Below are 21699 nucleotides of genomic sequence, written 5' to 3' on the forward strand. Positions count from 1 at the left end.
ATGAGATAGGATTTTTTAGTATCAATCTTAAAAATAAAAAGTTAGAGTAATTTACATTTCTGGAATGTGGAAGAACAGTATATGTCCAGTTAATGTGGAATAACAGTATAAGTCCAATTAATCATATCAATTTAAACCACTGGAGATTTAATTCTTTTATCTTAGTTTTAATACAGTAACAGAACCTTAAAGAAAATATTAAGCATTTATTTCTTTCAATTTCTTTTATTTTTTGCCAACGTAAATCACAGAACAAAAACGCGGACAATACGGTACGAACAATGAACAATACATAGGCCTACTTATAGTACAGAAAATAAACGTCAGTACAAACAAACCGTACATACTTACAATAAACAATACATACAAACAATAAACAGTAATAACGGTAAACAATACATATTTACAATACAGACATACATCATCTTCATTCCATGCTGGTTCCATATGCTAGTTTACCATATATGTCTTCCTTTTTTTGGTTCTAAATAAAATAAAATAAATACCTATATATTACTATTATACAACATAAGATAAGGCATACAAGATAAGCTACAGCTACTTTTATGATTCATTTCACACAATATACACCATATATCCCACCTTTCCCTGCACATGACCTACACATACCAGGCTACTCTTCACATTCTAGTGTCCCATAAAATGCTTGGGCCTCCGCTGGCATGTAGGCTAGCATTTTCATAAGGTCACGGTGCTTCTCCTTCTTGATGGGCAGAGGGTCCTCGTAAGCACGAGCATACGTGGTGGAAAACAAGGGAGCTGGAGGTGGTTGATTCTTCCTCTGTTTGGTGATCAGCCAATGCTTCCATCCCTCGTAGAGGCTGTGGCTCCCTTTTGTGTGGACACACCATGGATCAGTAGCTGAAATCATGATTCAACAAGAAATTCAATAAAGATTCTTCTTTCACGCACATATCCCCAACACTGTTAATCTCAGAAAACCAGTTTAGTTTTAGTCTAGTTCTTTAGTTCTTTAGTTTTTTACCTGTCACTTTCAACCACATCATGGATGTGATTAGGAAGCCAGGTGGATGCTTTAATGTTGCATCAGGGAGCTGCCTGAAGTCCGCACATTTCATCTCAATTACTTTAAATGGAAGCAGCTGCCTGGCTCCACGGATCATCTCGGCGACATCGCTGGGGGTGTGGAGTGTGGACACCTTACGCCTCTTGTCCAGCGTGGCAAATGAACGGTCACAGGGAAGGAAGGAGTGACCAGACACCATGAACTTCTGCTCTATCTGACTGAAGTACCCTCTAGATACGAGTAGGGCCATGAGGTTTAGGACTCGCCAGTTGTTGTTCTGCCCACAGCATCGGTCACTATAGATGATGAGCTTCCGTTCCTTTGCCTGGACTAGGGGAGCGAAAGATGTTTCTGCCCACTTCAAAAGACAGCTTGCCACCTCGATGGAACCTCTGCGAGCGATGCCCTCATGCCAGAGGCACATTGTAGGAGGTTTGTCAATGCCCATCTCCTGGATACAGAGGTTGTAGTTGGCCAGCTGCCGTTGATAGTACACGTTGGAGTGTGTCAGGTTTGGCGTGAACACTACAGGCGGAACATGCGGAGCAGGTTTAAATCAGGGCTCAGGTACTCCCTCTCCACATCTCCCTTCATCCGTGAGTAGTGGTTCAGTTGGCATGGGAAGCTCAGGATGTGCTCTCTTATCCCCTCTCTCACTGCAGGATGAATGCTATGAGGCCTAAAAAATAAACAACACAACTCATGAACAAGGGAAATATAATAAACTGGTCTGTTTTGCACAATTGCATTGTTTCTGTGACAATAAAATTTTATATAATTGTAAACTTTTCTCTAAACTATAGGATTTTGTTTTTCACAAACAATCATTAAAGGGATACCTCAGGATTTAGCATTTAGCTTTGTATTAGTAGAAAACCAGTAGTATTTTCGAATTACCATGCTTTCCTCCCTCATATCCCCCTGAGATGAGAGATTTATGTATTTTTTTGTCTGGAAAAAATCCTCAGATGATGCAAAAATTGTCATTGTTTACATGCACACCTTTTGTTTCAATCTAACTGAATTCATTCTGATTGGTGAATCTAAATGTAATGTTTACATGAACGCTAAACATGTGATTGATTGATGTGTGCGTTTTAGCATTGCTAAGAAAATTCCCGTTCCTCCGTGAGAGACACGAGACCGGTGCGTCTCACAGGTCACGTGTTGCACACCAGTAATCACGCCACCGGCCTCGCGCCGTTCTCCCGCGGCCCTCAGTCTCGTCCTGCTCGCCACAGTAAACACAGTGAATAGCAACTGTAGAACGCAAAAGCGAATCCCGGACATTTTGGCCGATCTCGAAATCCTGGGATCATACATTACATTTGCATAGCACTTTACCTCTGATATCGATCTCAAAGTGCAAGAATATGTTTCCTGACTGGGCAACAACAGTGAGCTGAATCCTAACCATTACAGTTTGTGCATGCTGGCGTTATAGGGTGGCAAGGCACCCGACGCCCTATAATGCCAGCGTCCAGTGCACCATTAGATCAGGCAATGTTGTAGGGCAACTGATGCTGACATTGGTGCAGCTTTAAAAACTAACAGGATGAGAGCATGAGGTCCTTCAAGATTTTTTTTTTTTTACCTGTTCTTATGTTTTCCTCTGAAGTCCTCTAATGGAGACCTGACTACCTGCTCTGTTCCCTCAGACTGACTGCCTAACTTTTCTTGAATAACCTTTTCAAAGATAAGTAACTTTAAATAAATATGTTATGGACAATGTATCTAATTAAAATCATGCATGTAATAAAAAGTTAACAAATGGAAAAAGCTAGGCTGTATAAAACTTGCCTGTAGGCGACTGTTGGTCAGTTGAAAGACTGACATAAATGTGAGCTTACAAACAGCAAGTCTTTGGCCTCCTTGTTGCACATGGTACTTGAAGGTGTACTTCCTCTTTGTATTCTCAGTGTCGGCCCACGTGGTCGTCTGCGACTCACCTTGTGCTAGAAGTAAAAAGACATATTGGGATGATCAGTGATCAGGCACATATGCAGTCTTAGTGAATTAAAGGCATACAGTAGTATTCAATTCACTGGTTATTTCATGGGCCTACATTGTAATGCATTGCATACTGTTGACATGATATGGTCATGAATTGCTTAAGTTAGCATACCTGCTCTAAACCAGAGAGAATGATAGCCTGCTGCCTCTCATAAGAGACAGCATAAAACTCTGTGAAGAGCTGGAGTTTTCTTTGGTCTGTTAGGCTTGAACACTGCCTGGGACATGTCTCCTTGCACGCCTTTCCCTTAACAGAAACAAAGTCACATTAGCGTTTTTTTGTTTTTTTTTTAGCTATAAAACACTAGAGAGCTATTAGCAGCTATTAAGGTTACTAGCTAGAATATATAACAGCTTACACAATCAATGCATTTTTTTTTTATTACCTTTTTTTATTTATTTTTATTATTTATTAAATAACAAGTAACAAACATAGCATAGCATACAATATTACAAAAACAAAGTGTTGCATTCAATGGTAACAGGGATCCAAAAATTATATCAAAATATTTTAAACACGTCAATGACTTGTTTTTTTTTTTTTTTTTTTTACCAATTTCAGTGAAGACATAAAGCAATCAAATTCTACTCTAAACATCTTAAAGATTGGGAATGAATTTACATATGTTTGTTTATGTATATAAAATTCTGCCAGCAGTCCTTATAACACAATCAATGAATGGTAAAAAAAAAAAAAAAAAAAAAAAACATTCAAGCCTAACATTAGACGCAGCTGGGCTGCACCTAAGGCGTTTCGATTCATTTCTCCGTGGTTATAAGGAGTAACTTAGAGACATGTTTAAAACGTCCCCTGAATCCTAATTTTCTCAGCTTTCATATCGACCCATTCATGGCTTGAGCCTTTAAACAGAGTGAGCTATATGAATGAACTGTAGTAGACGACGCCCAGTAGCCTACACGCCCCTCTGACTGTAACCGCTAACTTTATGTAGATACTTTGTATACGGTTTTTCACTCACCTCTTTTGGTGGACATTTTCCTCGAAAATTTTCAAGAGATTAAGAGGACTACAAGTAGGCCTATGCAAAACATACTTTTTCTGTATATTTGTCCTATAGCCTATGATTGAGAAATAAATAAATAGGCTAAATGAATGAATGAATGAATGTAATTTAGAATATGCTTTTCCGATAAGTTCATAAAAAGTAAACTGGCATACCATATCATTTTTAGTTTAAAAGAAAAACATACTTGAATATAATATGAATAATAAATCTATTTGGGTATAATAGGCTAAACATATCTAAAGAGCCGGAGACTTAGGCTACCAACAATAATTTAACCAACATAATTTAAGGACATAACCTCAAAAACGATTAGTATGTAGTCATCCTTTGATTTTATGCTTGTAAAGAAGTTCTTAATGGTCTTATGGTGGTAAATCATAAAATATAAACGATATATGATATTACTGACTGTTTATTAAATATATATTACAGTCAGTTATTATATATATATATATGTAGGCTATATAATTTTTTTTACACCTAATGTTTAAGCTGAATTTTTTTTTTTCAACCCAACTTCCTCTGTTCGAGATCCCAGCCCCCAAGAGCTCAGCAAACGGGGTGTTAGCAAACCAAAACCCAACAAGTGATTGAAAAGCATACCGCGTTTCTGATTGGCTAAAAATGGTGGGCAAGGCTTTTTCTTTTTTTCTTTTCCTTTATTTTAAAACTGACATTAGTGGCATTTTATTTGCCATTTAAGAAATGCCATACGTCTTTAAATGAAACATGCTCAAAGAACCTGTGTTGTGTTTTCCATTGCTTAAACTTTTTAGAATTTTACATATCAGCAGCTCATAACTGGAATATTCTATCTCATACTCTCGCGTTCTTTGGCTGTACAATAATTGCATGATTTGGCTCTGTCACAATCATAGACAGTAAAAGAAATGGACACAGCGACCCTATTGGATTCAACGGAGAAAAATGAAGTCAATTAGAAGCAAGCACTTCCTTGGGGTCGGGTGTACTCAGGCGGGAAGGAAGTCGACCGGAAGTTGAAGTCGGCCGCGTGCCGCCATCTTATAGCAAAACTTTACTTGCATTAGCATCCCATTGACTCCCATTCATTTTGGCATCAATTTGACATCGAATAACTTTACATCTGAGGCGTTTAAAGACTCCATTTGTCCATTATTTATTTCTAAAGATACACGACAATGTATAAAGGGCTCCATTACCTTCTATGTTACATTATTGCCCCGTAGAAACAGTTTTTGTAAAAATAGGCTAACGATTGCGTCATAACCACTCGACTCTCTGTCGCACAGTAGAGAAATTACGCGAACGAATCATTCGATGTAACCAAATCTTTTTGAAACCGTTCACCAAATCGAACTGAATCGTTTTAAACGGTTCGCTTATCCAATACGAATTAATCAGGTGGGGGTCTGCTAGCCAATGGTGGCGCCCAGGGGTGCTTTAAAAAAATATGAAACCCTGCCCCCCTGGTCACAATACATTCACACACACACACATTTATGGAAGCATATGGGTAGCAATATTCAATTTGGGATGTAATATGCAAAATGACAATGCAATATGTAAAATGACAATGCATTTCTGTATTTACATTTACATTTTCCAATACATTTGTGCAACGTTTGGTGCAAAATGCAAATGAAAATTAAATTACATAATTTTCATTTGCCATTTCATACACCAGTTTTAATATGTAAAATGAATACTAATTTTAACGCTTTATAAGTTGCACAATTAAAATGAAAATGTATTACAGAAATGATTAGATATGTATAACATGTTCAAGCAAAAACAAAATTATCATTTAAATGCTATTTTTCTTAAATGCATTAACACTCACAGTCAAGACACTTACGATTGCATTTTCATTCAATGTCCTGCAAAATTCAATGTGCACATTGAAAATGCATTCCGAGCCGATCACGTCTCCGCCCACTCGCGCCATGTCAATCAATGTGTGAAAAAGGCGGGGCTTGCAGAAGGTCAGAGACTCAAATCTCAAGAAGAGGATTCAAGTGAGAGAACATGGACAAGACAGTTGGTCCGTGTACATTTTGATCATTTCGGTTTATGGCTTCAATATTTAATTTGCACTTGTGGGCGGAGCTGAAACGCTGCTTTCATCTGACTGGTCGAACCGCTCAACCTTCAGCTCGGTCTTTTCATTCTTTCAGGCAGAATAAGAGTCAGTGCGAGAGAAGCACTGTAATGTCTGAAACCACCGCTCACTGTTAATTAGCATAATATTTGAATCAGATGTAGCTGGGCACATAATTCGTGCTGCTGAGACATGCAAATTATTTCTAGGTTGTAGTATTGTATGAATATTGCCCCACTGATAAATACAGTGCAAATAGTTCTCTCTCTTTGGATAAAAGTGAAGTGGAAATAAATATAGTTAAATTTATTAAATAAAATTAAATAGGTTTTTTTTTGGGAAGGTAAGTCTGGCCAGTTAAATTAAATTATTTCTAGGTTATAGTATTGTATAAATATTGTCCCACTGATAAAAACAGTGCAAATAGTTCTGTCTCCTTGGATAACAGTGAAGTGGAAATAAATATAGTTAAATTTATTAAATAAAAATAAATAGGATTTTTTGGGAAGGTAAGTCTGGCCAGTTATACAGCAACACGAGTCAGACGAGTCTGAAGATCTGAGCTGAATTTGGTGAAACATTTTCTAGTCTGTGTCAATTACTCTCATAATAAATAATAATAATATTGTTACCCGTATTTTTTGGTATAAGTTGCATCAGTCCAAAAATACGTCATGACGAGGAAAAAAACATATATAAGTCGCATTTATTCAGAACCAAGAGAAAACATTACCGTCTACAGCCGCGAGAGGGCGCTCTGGGGTAGGCTAAAGGAGCACTGAGCAGCATAGAGCTAATTTTACTATTTTTATTCAGAAATGTAACTATATTAATTTTTACAATTATTTATTAATGTCACACACACATACCTAGTGCCTTATGACTTAAAAGATGAGAGTGGTAAATGTTACAGACATGGAACTGTTTAGTCTATTATTGATTTTTATTTCCACTTCACTTTTATCCAAAGAGAGAGAACTATTTGCACTGTATTTATCAGTGGGACAATATTCATACAATACTACAACCTAGAAATAATTTGCATGTCTCAGCAGCACGAATTATGTGCCCAGCTACATCTGATTCAAATATTATGCTAATTAACAGTGAGCGGTGGTTTCAGACATTACAGTGCTTCACTCGCACTGACTCTTATTCTGCCTGAAAGAATGAAAAGACCGAGCTGAAGGTGGAGCGGTTCGACCAGTCAGATGAAAGCAGCGTTTCAGCTCCGCCCACAAGTGCGAATGAAATATTGAAGCCATAAACCGAAATGATCAAAACGTACACGGGCCAACTGTCTTGTCCATGTTCTCTCACTTGAATCCTCTTCTTGATATTTGAGTCTCTGACCTTCTGCAAGCCCCGCCTTGTTCACGCAGTGATTGACATGGCGCGAGGGGTCGGACACGTGATCAGCTCGGAATGCATTTTCAATGTGCACATTGAATTTTGCTACATTCATTGCGGGACATTGAATGAAAATGCAATCGTAAGTGTCTTGAATGTGAGTGTTAATGCATTTAAGAAAAATAGCATTTAAATGATAATTTTGCCACAGTTTTTGCTTGAACGTTATACATATCTAATAATTTCTGTAATACATTTTCATTTTAATTTTGCAACTTATAAAGCGTTAAAATTAGTTTTCATTTTACATATTAAAACTGGTGTATGAAATGGCAAATGAAAATTATGTAATTTAATTTTCATTTTCATTTTGCACCAAACGTTGCACAAATGTATTGGAAAATGTAAATGCAAATACAGAAATGCATTGTCATTTTACATATTGCATTGTCATTTTGCATATTACATCCCAAATTGAATATTGCTACCCATATGCTTCCATACACACACACACAACTGGTTTATTTCTTTTTTAATTTTACCCACACATTCAGTCTTAAGTTCGCGTTTGCGCACTCCAGCACAGCAGGCGGCGCTGTGATACGAACTGTGGACGCCAAGCGAGAGTCGAGGAAGAATTGGCATTGCCTTTCAAATAATCACAGTCGCCCGCCCACTGTCCGATGCTGTTTGCATCGAAAATATTGTCGAATGCATGAAAAAGATCATCTCTGCTGTTGTGAAAGCGCTTTGCGAGTAAGGTGCGTTGTTTCGAATATTTGCCGCTTTTTAATGTTGAACGAATTAAAGTAGTCTCTTTTTCCATTGAAAAGTTATCTTAGTCGGGTTAGCAGGCAGCTAACAAAAATCGCCAGTGCCTCACATTTTACCTGGAACTACAAAAGCTCGCGGGCTTCACTGTACATGATGGCAGCCAGTCTACAGCATCCGCTCTTTTATTCCTTTTATACTGCATTAAATCGTGTGCGTTTTTAAATAATTTTGACGAATTTTGCGTTATTTCTCCATAAAAATTTAAACACAAGTAGAATATGTCAATATTTTGTAATATTTAAGATATCGCGTTAAAAAACGATGTATTTTTTTTCATGTTGTGATAAAGATGTTCATTTGCATCTGTTAAGCATGCATGAAGTAGATGATCAGCGTGCTCGAACTTCTCTAGAGATTCGTGTTCTGTTGTCATCCTGAGAGGTTTTTCTATTGTCTGGAGTCTCCAACAGCGCTTCAATTGCGTTCCGTTTTAAAATGAATTGCTCAAAAACACGAAAACAATGCACCTCTTAACCCCTCCATTCTTGTGAAAATGATTTTAGTGAGTGCATTTTTATAATTAAATATCCGTGAATATATACAATTATTAATGAACCGTTTTAGCGCTTTCTTTCTTAGAAAAAAATGGCATTTAATTAAGTTGCGTAATATTAATTTACTACCTTATTTTTTCTATTATTATTATTTTTTTTACAAATATTTTTCTTTAAAAATTATAATATGAAAAAAAAAATCAGTTTTGAATAAGCTACATAAATAGATTAATTCAGGTTAATATTTATATAATTAAACACAATAGTCCTAAAAGCCCCCCCCCCCCAAAAAAAAAAAATAATAATAATATATTAAAATCATTATAGATTTTGTTTCATCTATGCTTAATTTTTTATGTATATAAATTTATTTGAGGTTTCATTAAATGGGTTCAAAGTTGTTTGACTGTGTTTGTAGTAAACTTTATTATTTACATTTAACATTTCCAACTAAGTAAAAAAAAAAAAAAATTATATATATATATATATATATATAAATATATAAATTAATAAAAAAATATATATATAAATTTTGATCCTTAAGATTGGACACGATAGAGAGTGGGAAAAAAATTAGAAAATAACTTTTACCCCCCCCTGCTCTGCTGTCACACGTATGTGCAAAATTAATTATTGTGGAAAATGGTAAATTCTGGTTTTGGAGGGAAAACGATATGAGGTATCTTTTCAAGCAGTTAATTCAGATAATGTTTTGTATCGTCATCTCAAACCTTTCTTCTCTCATCTCATTGTTTTCAGATTCTCAGCACCAAACAGACGAGCGTGGCACTGTTACGTCTGAAGTTGTGAGCGAGAAGCTGCAACGTGATGGAGGTTGAGAATAAAGAAGGAACCAAGAGCCCTCTGCCCAATGGCAGCACCCATCCACCCAAACGTGGACGAGGCAGACCACGAGGGTCAGTCAATAAGAAGTTCACTGTTGAGAAAGCGCCGACACACAATGCTAGGCCATCGAAAAAGGTGGACTTCTTTTCTCCTGACATAGTCATAAAGACCAAGGTGAAGAAACGTGGTCGACCTAAGAAGATAAAAATGCCCGGTAGGCCGAGAAAGATCCCACTCACGCCTGAGGAAGAATCAGAGAGACTTCAGAGGATGAGTTTACAACGCAAGCGGAGACTGTCAAAGCCCCTCGGAAGACCACGCATTCATCCCATCGCTGAAGGTCCCAAGGTAAAAAGGGGAAGAGGAAGACCACGCAAGTATGGAGCAAAATCCGGTACGCAAAGCGGCGGAGACAAACACGATGACGTCGAAAGCAGCATTGATGTCTCCAACGGCTCTCCACGAAAAAGAGGAAGACCAGCAGGCTCGATGAAAAGGAAGCGGGGTCGGCCCGCAGGTTCTGCCAAGATTGCCAGGGCTTCAGATGGAACCCCAAAGAAGAGAGGCCGCCCTCCAGGCTCTCCCAACAAGGTGAAGAAGATTCAGCGGGCTGACGGATCTCCACGCAAGAGAGGCCGACCCCCAGGCTCCGGAACCAAACTGAAGGTCATTCAGCGAAACCTTGACGGAACTCCTCGCAAGAGGGGCCGACCTCCAGGTTCTGGCAAAAAGGTCAAGATTGTTGAAAAGAACGTCGGAGACACTCCCCGCAAGAGAGGCCGACCTCCAGGTACTGGCAAAGTCAAGGCTCCAGAAGGTGGAGAGACGGGAGGTGAGAATGCCGATGGCGCCGCTCCGCGTCGTAAGAGAGGACGTCCAAGCAAAGTCAGACTCGCAGTCGTTCTCGAAAAACTCCCCTCGGCGTCTGCGGAAGAAGACGAAGAGGAGACCGACGCCCCCTCTCCCAAACAGTCTCGCACCTCCGATGATTCGTCGCAAAATCCAAATGAAGATGATGAAGATACCAGGGTGAGCGAGAACGACGCAGACCCAGAAGAGGATGATGATGAGGCCGTTGATTGTTCAAAAGTCAACAACACAAGCGAGAACGAGATGGTGGGCAAATTCAAAAAAAAGAAATAAAAAGATAAGGGGCTTCATTGAAAATTGGTGGGTATATTTTTCGAAGGGTTTTAATAGGCTATGTCATTTTTTTTTTATCTGACAAAGTTTGCTTTTGATGTTGCCTGCCATGCCAGACTGTATTCCCTCTTTCTTATTTTGAAGCTCATTAACTGAAATGTTTGCTAGCAGTCTGATTGAGCACTTTTTTTTTTTTTTTGCATGGAAAAAAATGTTTGTCTGCATAATTTGAAGCATGCAAACTAGAAGGACAAGTATGTAGCCTGTTAACATCAAAAAGATGATGCACAATTAACGGTTCCATTGAAAACGTTACCATGCTAAGCACACACCTTATTTGCTACCAATGGCTTTTGCCAAAGCAACTGACAAACCAGACTGTTTCAGATGTGGTATCCTCATACATGTGCAGTAGTCTGTGTGCACAGGATTTTAAAGTACTCAAAGCTAATTTTTAAAATTGAAATCACCAAGACGGTTTTTAGTCGACGTAGTAGTGGCTGTGAAAATCTGCAGCTTTTTCCAAGATGACAGTTCAGCGCGTCTTTGCTGTAGATTGATTTCTTTTATCATCGTAGGTTCATTTATACTTCAACCCTGTAAAATCAGTCCTGCCGAGTTCAGTGTTTTATAGTGAAATGGTCTTATTTTATGCTTTGTATCAGATCTTTGTCTGATGGGTCGTTCATATATAGGTGTTGAGTGGTTAGTTTATGACACCCCCTCATTTTTGCTAAAATATTGTGATTGCTTTGTTTTCAAGACATGCCATTTGTTTTTCAAAATGTGAATACATACAAATTCTGCTTTGACAGTAGGCACATGGGTCCTGATTTTTTTTTTCATATGATTTTTGGCTTTTTATATACATTTTTTGTTGCTCCTGTCTTTTTGAACTTTTTCTCATGGAACCGTGTTATTTTTTTTCTTTCTCCTTTATTTGCTTAGTTTGTGTAAAAGCGTAGACTTTGTCTCTTGCTATAAACTGTAGATCTCGTCTTGATTAATTTTCATGTATGATTTAGTTTGAATCTGTATGTACCAGTAGATGCTGAAAACAGATTTTTTTTAGCTTGCATCTAGAAATGTTCTTTCATGTTAATAAAACGGATACTGTTCAGACATGATGGTTCAATAGACATTAAGTGCATTTCATGTACACGCTCTTTAATTAGGTTACTCATCTGTGCTGTAGTTCGAAACATTTCTGTATCGCCGCTTTGTATGATTCATTTCACTGTGATTTGGATGATCATTGTTGCTGATTAATAACCAATTAAATCATACCATATTCACCAAGTCTTGTCGTCCTGTTCCTTTCCTAGAGTTGCAGTTGCAAGTTCTCACTTCAGAAGTAACTTTTTGATTCTGTTTTCACACTCGCTCAAAAAGAGAGAAAAACTACACAGGGGAGGAGCGATTAACATCATCAACACTTTATTAGAATCAGCACGTGGTGGACGAGCAGACATGCTTTGAAATGAACCAAGAGTTAGCAGCTTGACTCAAAATGCTCAGGGACAGGAACTTATTTTATGCCTCTCTGCGGCATGTATTTACAAATGAATAGAATGCATAAAGCACAATGTATTCAGGAAGGTTTTTTTTTTTTTTTTTTATAAGATACCATTCACTGCCCTGTATGTAGCGTATGTTATTCACGCATGATGATCTTGCATTAAATTCCACATTAATAAGAGCTAAATCTCATGGTTTCAGGCGCTGGACAATATGTCCTTATTACCAAAAAATGTCCTGTTAAACTTACAATCACTATAACGAAGGTAGTTAAAGTGCCCATGTATATTTAACAAACACATGCAGAGGAACATCCCTGAACATTGTCGTCGCCAGTGCTGATTAGGTATCTGCTTCCTCACTGAATCCTAAATTTATTTACAAATACATTAAACTAGTCACATTATAATTTCTCTTTTAGTTTTGCATATCAGTATTTATTCATTTAACCCAAAGACATCATGGTGCCAGTAAAGTCAGGAGGAGGTGCAAAGGGTTAATACAATCAGGATCAAAATTTCGCCATTTTACCTTAAAAACAAAAACAAAAAAATGGCATTAAACATATCAGGTAAGTTGCATCACAATAATCTTGAACATATAAATACAAAACATAGAAAAAAATATTTAAATCAAAATATTTTCTGTAGCGGTCGATGATCTTCATTTTACGCCAAATCTTTTTTTTTTCATCCCCGTGTTTTCCTCCAAACTCAACTGATCTTCTGGCTGACATTAATGTCAAATACATAACATCAAAGGGCAAAAGTGACGATTTGTGATCAGATAGTCCCCTTTGACAGCAGGCTCTTATGTGGAACATCCTACAATCTTTCTAATTTTCATAAACGTTTTAAATCTAAAAAATAAAAATAAAATGCACCATATTTTACATAATATAGAAGGAATTATCGTCCTAGATCAGACATTTAATATGGTCTTTAGCTCTCTAAAATCATTCAGGTTTTTAAAGGTCCATTTTAAGAAGTGAAAACAAGTTGCTGCTAGGAACCTATATATGAAGAAGGGTTAAAAATAATTCTAAAAAAAATATCATGTACAGAATTTTTACTTCCTGTAATTTTTTATTGCTGATGCACTTTGTTAGTGACAGGACAACAGCTGTTGTAGCTGGATAAAATAGTACGCTTTGGCTTCTATGCATAAATGCATGACTCGATCCTAAACTCAAACTTAACTGATCTTTGCATTTCATATTCTCTCTTTAGTTATTCAGGGGTTCATTTGGACCAGTGCTGCAAACCTATATTATCGCAACACTTTTTTTTTTTTGGCCTGAAAAAGGGCCAAGACATTATCCAATCTAAAAACATAAGTAGATATTCCTAACACCAAGCTCGGGCACTGTTGCAAAGCACTCAAGAGAGGTACAAAGAAATGCAGTGACAGACAAAGGGAGGGAGAGGCACTGCGTCAATGAATGCACACACACACACTGGATTCAATGAAAGGCATTGGTGGGTAGAAAAGGAGGGGTGGAGTTCACACAAAGCCCAAGTCTCCTGTCCAAGAGGCTCAGTAGTAGAAGTACACTGTCGTAAAAGACAAGAAAATAGAAATAAATGATTGCAATTGATTACTCCATGCTAATTCAGGAATAAATCCAGCTTTTAAATTTGATGCATAAATCAACTAGATCTTATCAACTAGAAGCCCCCAGTTATTCTTTTATCAGTATTTAAATAGCAGCTGCAACACAAGATTTGTTTTTCTTATCTATATCACTGCAGACAAACCTTTATATGACTAAAATTCACTGCAAGGTGGCAAAACCTCGTATTAACCAAATAAAAACAAACCTTTTATTTTCACTGTCTAATTTACTATTAAATCAACCGACACTGATTAGTGTTTGTGAAATTAAATTACAGTTTCTACTCACTGAAAAGAACACCCACCAAGATGACCCCAATAATTCCCATCATGATCATCATCTGTAAAAGAAAAAGAAAGTATAGTTTAACTCTATTAGAAAACTCTGTTTGAGAAATAAGACGGCATGAATGTATATATATAATTTATTATATATAATATATAATACAATTTTAAAATGAAGATTTTATATAAGATAAAATGTTTAGCACTATGCCAAAAGGCTACCTTTTATAACTTTGATTTGGGTAATTAAATAAAAAAATAATTTTAATGACATTGAATAAAATATATTTAGTCAAACATTTTGTTTCTACAAAAAATTTGGGATAAAAAAGAAAAGGATTATTTCAGATAACAAACAATTTCCTTCATCAGTGATGTAAAAGTTTAAATGATAAATCCTATCCAGCAGTTTATGTCTACTCAATAAAGTGATAAAAAATAGTAACATTACTTTTATGAATCATAGGCATATTTTTTTTGTGATCCCTTAATTTGTCTTTTTATCTTTGAAAGAATTATACTAAAACATTTTTAAAGCCTTTCTCTATTTCTTACAGAGAAGAAATACTTTTCAGAAAGTTAAGACATTCTATACTCCATGTAATAATGCAACAATAGCCTTTCTGACCTCATGTTGAATTGACAGAGTACATGGAACATTTATACTTTTCATTTGTCACACTGCAGGACTATCTGAAATGAAGACATACAAATCAACCCATAAGAATGTGGATGCTTTCAATATTTCTCTCACAAGTATGCGTTTCACTAAAAAGAGTAAAGTTACAAAAAGAAAGTCTGCAGTAAGAGTAAAGAAATGCAAAATGAAAAAGAAAACAATCTCGTTTGGGAAGCCAGGAAAGGATGAGAGAGATTACAAGAGGGACGGAGGAGGATCTCTGAATACAGAATAAGAGAGAGATATGTAATGAGGAGCAAAAGAGAGAGAGATAGCAAAGGGCGGGTTACATCACAAATCACATCTGGGTTTTAATCCAGAAATGCTGTAATCCAGATTGAGACTAGAAGCCCCCTCCCCCCATTCCCACTCGGAGATGCGATTGGACGGCAGCTGTTCGGCCATCTGGGGCAAGCGGTGGGGGGTTGGTGAGAGAGCAATACATTTATGCTGTCTGGAGGGAAAGAGAATGAGGGAGAGCTTATAAATCAACACTGAGGTGATGGATTGACAGATAGCTGGATGGAGGGATAAAAGTGTAATATGTAAAGTGAGGCTGTCAGAGGACCAGACGGACCAATGCAGGCTTCTACAAGACGTCCACAACACATCAAAGTTCCTCTACAATTAAAACAAGACAGTTTTCCTACAAAGGAAAAAGAAATAAATTAAATTATATAAGAATTCTTAATTTAGAATATTTTTTATGACCCATGTCATGCTCCAAAAAGCTCTTTCTATAAATAGATAATCAATGGAATTATACAGGCAATTAGTAAGTTAAAAATTAAGCAAGATGGTAAGCGCCTGATCGTCTCAGGAGTAGCCTGCGCCACAACTGCAACTCGCCTAATATATCTCAAACGCTCGCCAGCGCTGTGACTTATGGGCCAGACTGCATTCAGGTTATATCCTGATATCCTGATCCTTATATCCTTATAAATGAGAATGCTTCTGCTTTAGTGTTGAGTCAGCTTAGCCTCAAGAGCCATCTTTACTGCTGGCAATATAGAAACACCCAAGGAGGCACTATACTGTAAAAATTGATTTTTGAATATCATTAGAGTATGTTTTATAAGAAGATATTGTGATGTTCTGTCATGTTAAATTCAATGTTACTTGCTGTTTCTTTGTAATTAACTGTGAAACTTACAATTTCTGTTATAAACCAATTTTTTTTATCTATACTAAACTATAAATCGATAGGTTGGTATTTTAAACAGAGATGAATATAATAATTTAGATTTTTGAATCAGTTGATGTTTTAGTATTATTTATAAGTGAAATACAAAATCTAAAGTCAAAAGGTTTCCTTTAACAAATTTCTGTTTAAATCCTAATTTCAATTACTGCATTTAACTGAATGCAAGTTTACATAATAATGGTTTTACATTACAAATACATTTCTTTAATTAGGTCAGATGTGTATTTGCATTCACAGATTTGATTTAATTTAAATATGTATCTTAAAATAATTTAAATAAAATATGACTTGACACCATGAACTCCAGACGTGAATAAACCCAATCCAGCATCTAGACTCAAATCGTACTCAATTTCCCAGAGCGCACCTTAGCATTCTTCCACCAGTACTTGTTTTTCAGTTTAGCAGCGCTGCTCTCAAACTGTGATGCTCCGGCCTGCAGTGCGTCCGCCCTGTCATCCAGTTCTGATAGCTTCTGATCTCTTTCCAGAACCTTGTCCACATTCACACGCATGATATCAACCACCTGAACACATTTGCAAAAGACAGACACAGCAACTTAGCATCTAAGAAATCAGAGACATTACTGCATTGAATCAGTGAGATTCAGTGTGAAACTGAAAATCAATTAACAGAAATATCTACATGTCTTCATAGACACCTAACAATGGAAGCAATGTTAGGATTAATATTGCATGACAGACTGACTAGTACCTCAAAATTTGTTCCAAGAAAGTACATCCAAGAGTCTATCTAGCTCTGATAAATTTAAGTCTGTTCCTCTAATCTTACTGACTTCCTTTCTGCCATATTGAACATTTTTACTAATATATAATGTCACATCTAATATATTAAAAGCCATAAAAATATACTGATCAAAATATAATATAAACTTGAAAAAGTGCAGTATTTAGTAGCTTTAGATTTCCTTGAACCGTAGGCCTGTAAGTTCCAACATTTAAGTTCATGCTAAAGAATATCTTCTTCTAACTTTTATTAATTATAATAATAATGAAAAAAAAGTCAAGATTCTCCTAGTCCATCTTATTTTTCAGCATCATATTTGAGTTCATATTGGTAGGGTTTACCTCATCCACTTGGGCCTGTGTCTGTTGGAGACGACGGTTGCTGGTGAGGTTTGGAGGTTGGGTGGATGGGCCCCCCTCACCCTCTGGGGCTCCAGGGCTAGCAGTGGCATCCGGGGCAGACCTGAGGGGAGAAGTTACAGGGATTGGGAAGGCATTGACACATATGAATATTAACAAATTAATTTGAATTGGGCCTCATTTCATCAAGCCATGATGCAGTCAAAGCTCAATAAAAAAGCCTGACAGATAAGACAGTTCACATGAAATGTGCCATAAAAAAAGCATTACACCACATTAAATGACAGGCGCCAGGGTGCAAATTAAAAGGGGTGAGGTGTTCCCTGGGTCTATTTAAGGCTTATTTTATTTTAGCTAAGTTATTCAGATTGTACACTGCACACACTTGGAAACAGAAGTCGTGTTTTCATTGGGAGGTAAGTAACCACAGCAACAGTAGACCTAGTTGCTCAGATTGATCAGGTTGTTAGGATGGCACTGGATGTAAATCGATAAAGATACAAAACAATATAATAAAGAACTTATATGGGCGGCAAAAGCCGCTCGAGACCTGCTTGCGTCGTGAAAATTACTGAAGGGCGTCTGGTCGTTCTCAGTGTTTAGTGCAGGGAAGTTTTGTGTATGTATAGGACCATGATGATTTCATAGGATTTTCGATGCAGTTTCCCCTAAATTTCGATAGATGGAGCAGGGCACTAAAGTCCTCGCAATTGATGTATCAGCTCTTAAAACCTGAGAGATTTTGCTGTGCTGTTAATGAACTCTCTAACCAACCGCAGAAGCCGACTTACATTAGCTAAATATAAAACAATAATAGTTCAATACATCTCAGGCGTAAAAAGTAGTTTAAAAACAAAAGCTATTACAATTACTGAATGAATAAGAGTTTTTGCCATTAGCGTTTTGTTGTTGGAAATATACGGTACTCACATTTTGCTGGCAGGTGCTTTATAAAACAGACCGTCGTCACCAACGATACAGAGAGAGAGACAGTGTGTGTGTGTGTTTGTGTGTGAGAGAGAGAGAATTAGTAGTCAAAAAACAAACTTCTTATAAAAACATTCATAAGGAAGAAAAATTATTTCTCGTAATAAACTCTATATCAATACAGTATATAGCCTAAAACGTCCCCAATGATGGAAGTATGAAGCGATGCCTAGACCGCGTCATCACAAAAAGTGCTGCATTACCGAGAGAGCCTCAGGCGAGCAAAGCCTCGAAACACAAATCCAGTCTTCCCGTATGAAGAGCTTCCTTCAGTTTTTCCCGCTGAATGCGACTATATATCCTCCTGAGAACACGTATTGGAAAAAATATTCGCAGTCAAGTGACGACTTAACGTTAATTAAAACGTCAGACTTCAACTTTTGTTGGCTGTTGGAAATAGCAGTAAACCAAGAGACATTAGCATGATAAACGCTTCTCTAGAACGGATTAAAACGACCTGGACGAAAATAATAATAGGCTACTAGTCCTGCCGTCTCCGCATGAAAGTGTATGTATGCCTGAGTGAGAGAGAAGGGGAGGGGATGAGAGAGAGAGAGAGATCACGAACACTTTCAGTGACTCTCTCTCTCTCTCTCTCTCTCTCTCTCTCTCTCTCTCTCTCTCTCTCTCACACACACACACACACACACACACACACACACACCCCTCCCGGTAACGTTAACGGGACAGCACTGCGGTGGTCGAGCATAGCTACTGTAGCTACACTTTCAGCCCCTCACAGGCCTTGTATTTTAACTGTAGAAAGGAGGAGAGGCTCAAAAAAATGGGTGTAGCCTATGCATTTGAACAGACCACCATCATCTCAGAAGTGATGGCTTGAAGCTTTCTGCTTGCATAAAATATAATCTGTACATCAGTTAAACACTCCACAGCTTTCAAGGGAATGTGCAATGTTATTCATTTGTGCATGTTGTTTATGCAAATCCTTCTGATGTGTTTTTCTTAAATGCAATTTGCCTAAATAATTCAGACTAAATGGTAGAAGCTCTTTAGGTAAACATTAAGGTTAGCATTAGTGTAGTTTTGGCTGCAAATTCAGCAAACGGAAGCAGTGCAGCCAATAACAAAGCTCAGCAAAGTGCTACAGACAGTTCGGTCGCTGTGGTAACAGCATCTTGTTATGACTGCTGAGCTCACATCAGCAATCAGAGAGAAATATTCAGCCCTGTGCCCAAACTATGGCTGAAGAGCTGGCCACTATTGGCAAAACTGTGACTCACATAATCAACAAATTTAATTACTTGGAAACAGATTCTGTGACAATCAACGAAGAGCTGTTTTTTTTCCTCAGTATAGCCAGATTAATCATTTTGTCATAAAATTATATGTCTTATATAGTTTAGGTGAAGGTCTAATTTCTAGATATATGATTCTGTAAAACATACATATGCTGCAAAGAGAATGTTTTGAAGAAAGCATTAAAAAAAAATTATATATATATTATATATATATATTTGGAAGTTAACTGATATGTCCATGAACATTAGGATTTCAGGTTAAAAACTAAAATATTATGCATCAATGGAACTGTATAAACTTAATGTTAATAAGAAATATTTATTGAGCAGCAAATCAGCATATTATAATGATTTCTGTAGAATCATTCGACACTGAAGACTGGAGTAATAGCTGAAATCACATGAATAAAATACAATTAAAAATATATTCAAATAGAGATCAGTTGTTTTAAATTGTAATAATAATTAACTTTTTATAATAAAAACAATTCAGCATTATTGAACATAACAAAATTATTTTAAAAACATTAAAAAATAAAGCAACTGGTGTAATTGGTCACCATTTAAAATGTGTAGCAGTTCACTTAAAGTACAAATATTTAATAATATAAATTAATGAGAATAATAATGTGTGTAAAATAATAATACATCAAAAATGGCAGTAAAATCAGTTCAGGCACTGCCATCACTGCTCGAAAAATATGTAAACTACAAATACAAATTCTTCACCCTAATACAGTGGGTTAATTAATAATAAGTTAGAGTACTTCATACAAAGATCCAAGAATAAGCAATGTTTTCACTAAAATAATTTATTTTCAGCTTGTTCATCTTGATATCTTTACACAGTTCTACATTTTCCTATTTGACACCATCTTTACAAGTTTCATTGATCTAGATATCGGATATCTAGAATCAGAACAAATTCATATTTTTAATAAATAGTAGTCAATTGCACGAAAACATTCAAGCAGTTTAGAAGCCCTTTTCTAATGTTGCCTCACAATTAGAAAATGTCCCTCATTTACATACTATTCATAGCACACCGATAAATATTTATTTTAAACATTCATTTCATTTATATTTCTCCTTTTTAGATTAACCACTTCATATTACAAACTAAGACTTTGGATAATGTGAGCCTGTGACTTTAGATTGTAATAAATGGCTGAATATGACTTCTGTTCACACAGACCCGCTTTCATTTATGGTAACCAAAGCTACACTGCTGCATGAGTTGGCATGGTAATCTACTGTACGCTATGACTGAATAATCACAGAAGCAGCTCCACTGTTTCCATGGTTTACATCTACAAGAAAATATCTTACAACTACATGCTGCTGCTGATAAGATTTAAGCAGACAGACATTATTAGCAATATCATGAAGGTTTTAAAGCAGACGTGTGCCTGTAAATGCCACAGCAAGTGTCTGAAAGTATAAATACAATAAACTTTCAAAACCATAAATTTCACATTAAAAATCCCTCAAGCACCTTGATATACAAATATGTTAGTTGAGCTTTTGCATTACAGTTTGTTTTGCAAGTAATTATCAGTAAGGCATTCATAAATTGATAAATATAGGGGGGGGGGGGTATGCAAACAAAATACAGAAATACCCAGCATACTAACTCATAATTAGATTTATGAATGTAAAGTTGTGTCAATGAGTGATTTGTTGGGATGTTTTTAAAGTGAATGCATATTATATTCCTTCAGTTTAAACTGAATCTAACTGCTATTTCTGTTTCTGACTCTAACAGCGTAAATTGTTTTGGCTAAAATTGTGAATTTGACATTGGGAACCCTCTTTAGTCAAATAAATAATTAATTAAACAAAGAAAAACAAAATAAATGGATAAATAAGTGGAATACACTGCCCTCAGCAGCACGTAACATGTTCAGCCATCACTTATGGATAAGTGCATAATGACTCAGACTTTTTTGACCTAACTAACCAATTTGTTTTGGCTTTTATTTAGGCATACACTGATGTCATTTGTCATTTCAGTTTTGTTTTTTTGAGCCAGATGCACTTTAAGAATGATATTTGTAAACTGTTTTTGTAACCCTGGCCCTTACAGAGTGAATCTAATAAAATTCACTTGAGCATCTGTTTTTGACTAATGCTAATGCAACTAACTGGCTAAAGACTTTGGCTGAGGCTAAGCGATCAAGGGCAGTTTACAGTGCGTAATGACACATCACT

General features: G+C 36.5%; 3 protein-coding genes across 3 annotated transcripts; 1 reads left to right on the plus strand and 2 right to left on the minus strand.

Moving 5' to 3' along the window:
* Nucleotides 1-598: 598 nt before the first annotated feature.
* Nucleotides 599-4057, minus strand: LOC132104854 (uncharacterized). The gene is made up of 4 exons (XM_059510381.1): nt 4042-4057; nt 2899-3003; nt 1007-1573; nt 599-882 (listed from the first exon to the last, which is right to left on the minus strand). Exons 1-4 carry the CDS (start codon nt 4055-4057, stop codon nt 635-637), a joined length of 936 nt encoding a protein of 311 aa, XP_059366364.1. The 3' UTR covers nt 599-634.
* Nucleotides 4058-8122: 4065 nt separating this feature from the next.
* Nucleotides 8123-12135, plus strand: si:ch211-288g17.3 (chromosomal protein D1). Its single transcript, XM_059509259.1, has 2 exons — nt 8123-8280; nt 9607-12135. Exon 2 carries the CDS (start codon nt 9676-9678, stop codon nt 10834-10836), a length of 1161 nt encoding a protein of 386 aa, XP_059365242.1. The 5' UTR covers nt 8123-8280; nt 9607-9675; the 3' UTR covers nt 10837-12135.
* A 345-nt stretch (nt 12136-12480) lies between these two features.
* LOC132104063 (vesicle-associated membrane protein 2-like) lies at nt 12481-18772 on the minus strand. Its single transcript, XM_059509261.1, has 6 exons — nt 18433-18772; nt 18173-18188; nt 17225-17345; nt 16504-16662; nt 14258-14309; nt 12481-13907 (listed from the first exon to the last, which is right to left on the minus strand). Coding segments are annotated over exons 2-6 (351 nt in total). The 5' UTR covers nt 18175-18188; nt 18433-18772; the 3' UTR covers nt 12481-13890.
* Nucleotides 18773-21699: the final 2927 nt, after the last annotated feature.

This window comes from Carassius carassius, chromosome 25 (genome assembly GCF_963082965.1).
Source record: "Carassius carassius chromosome 25, fCarCar2.1, whole genome shotgun sequence".
NCBI lineage: Eukaryota > Metazoa > Chordata > Actinopteri > Cypriniformes > Cyprinidae > Carassius > Carassius carassius.

Excerpts from the sequence above, each read along its gene's own strand:
- LOC132104063 (XM_059509261.1), bottom strand. Across the intron at positions 16,663-17,224 it reads CACAGGCCCAAGTGGATGAG|GTGGTTGATATCATGCGTGT; the intron begins GTAAACCCTACC and ends AAATGTGTTCAG. Across the intron at positions 14,310-16,503 it reads ACTGGTGGAAGAATGCTAAG|ATGATGATCATGATGGGAAT; the intron begins GTGCGCTCTGGG and ends TTTCTTTTACAG.
- si:ch211-288g17.3 (XM_059509259.1), top strand. The coding sequence starts at position 9,676 with ATGGAGGTTGAGAATAAAGAAGGAACCAAGAGCCCTCTGCCCAATGGC.
- LOC132104854 (XM_059510381.1), bottom strand. Across the intron at positions 1,574-2,898 it reads AGGCCAAAGACTTGCTGTTT|TGTTCACGCCAAACCTGACA; the intron begins GTAAGCTCACAT and ends TTCCGCCTGTAG. Across the intron at positions 883-1,006 it reads GATGTGGTTGAAAGTGACAG|CTACTGATCCATGGTGTGTC; the intron begins GTAAAAAACTAA and ends TCATGATTTCAG.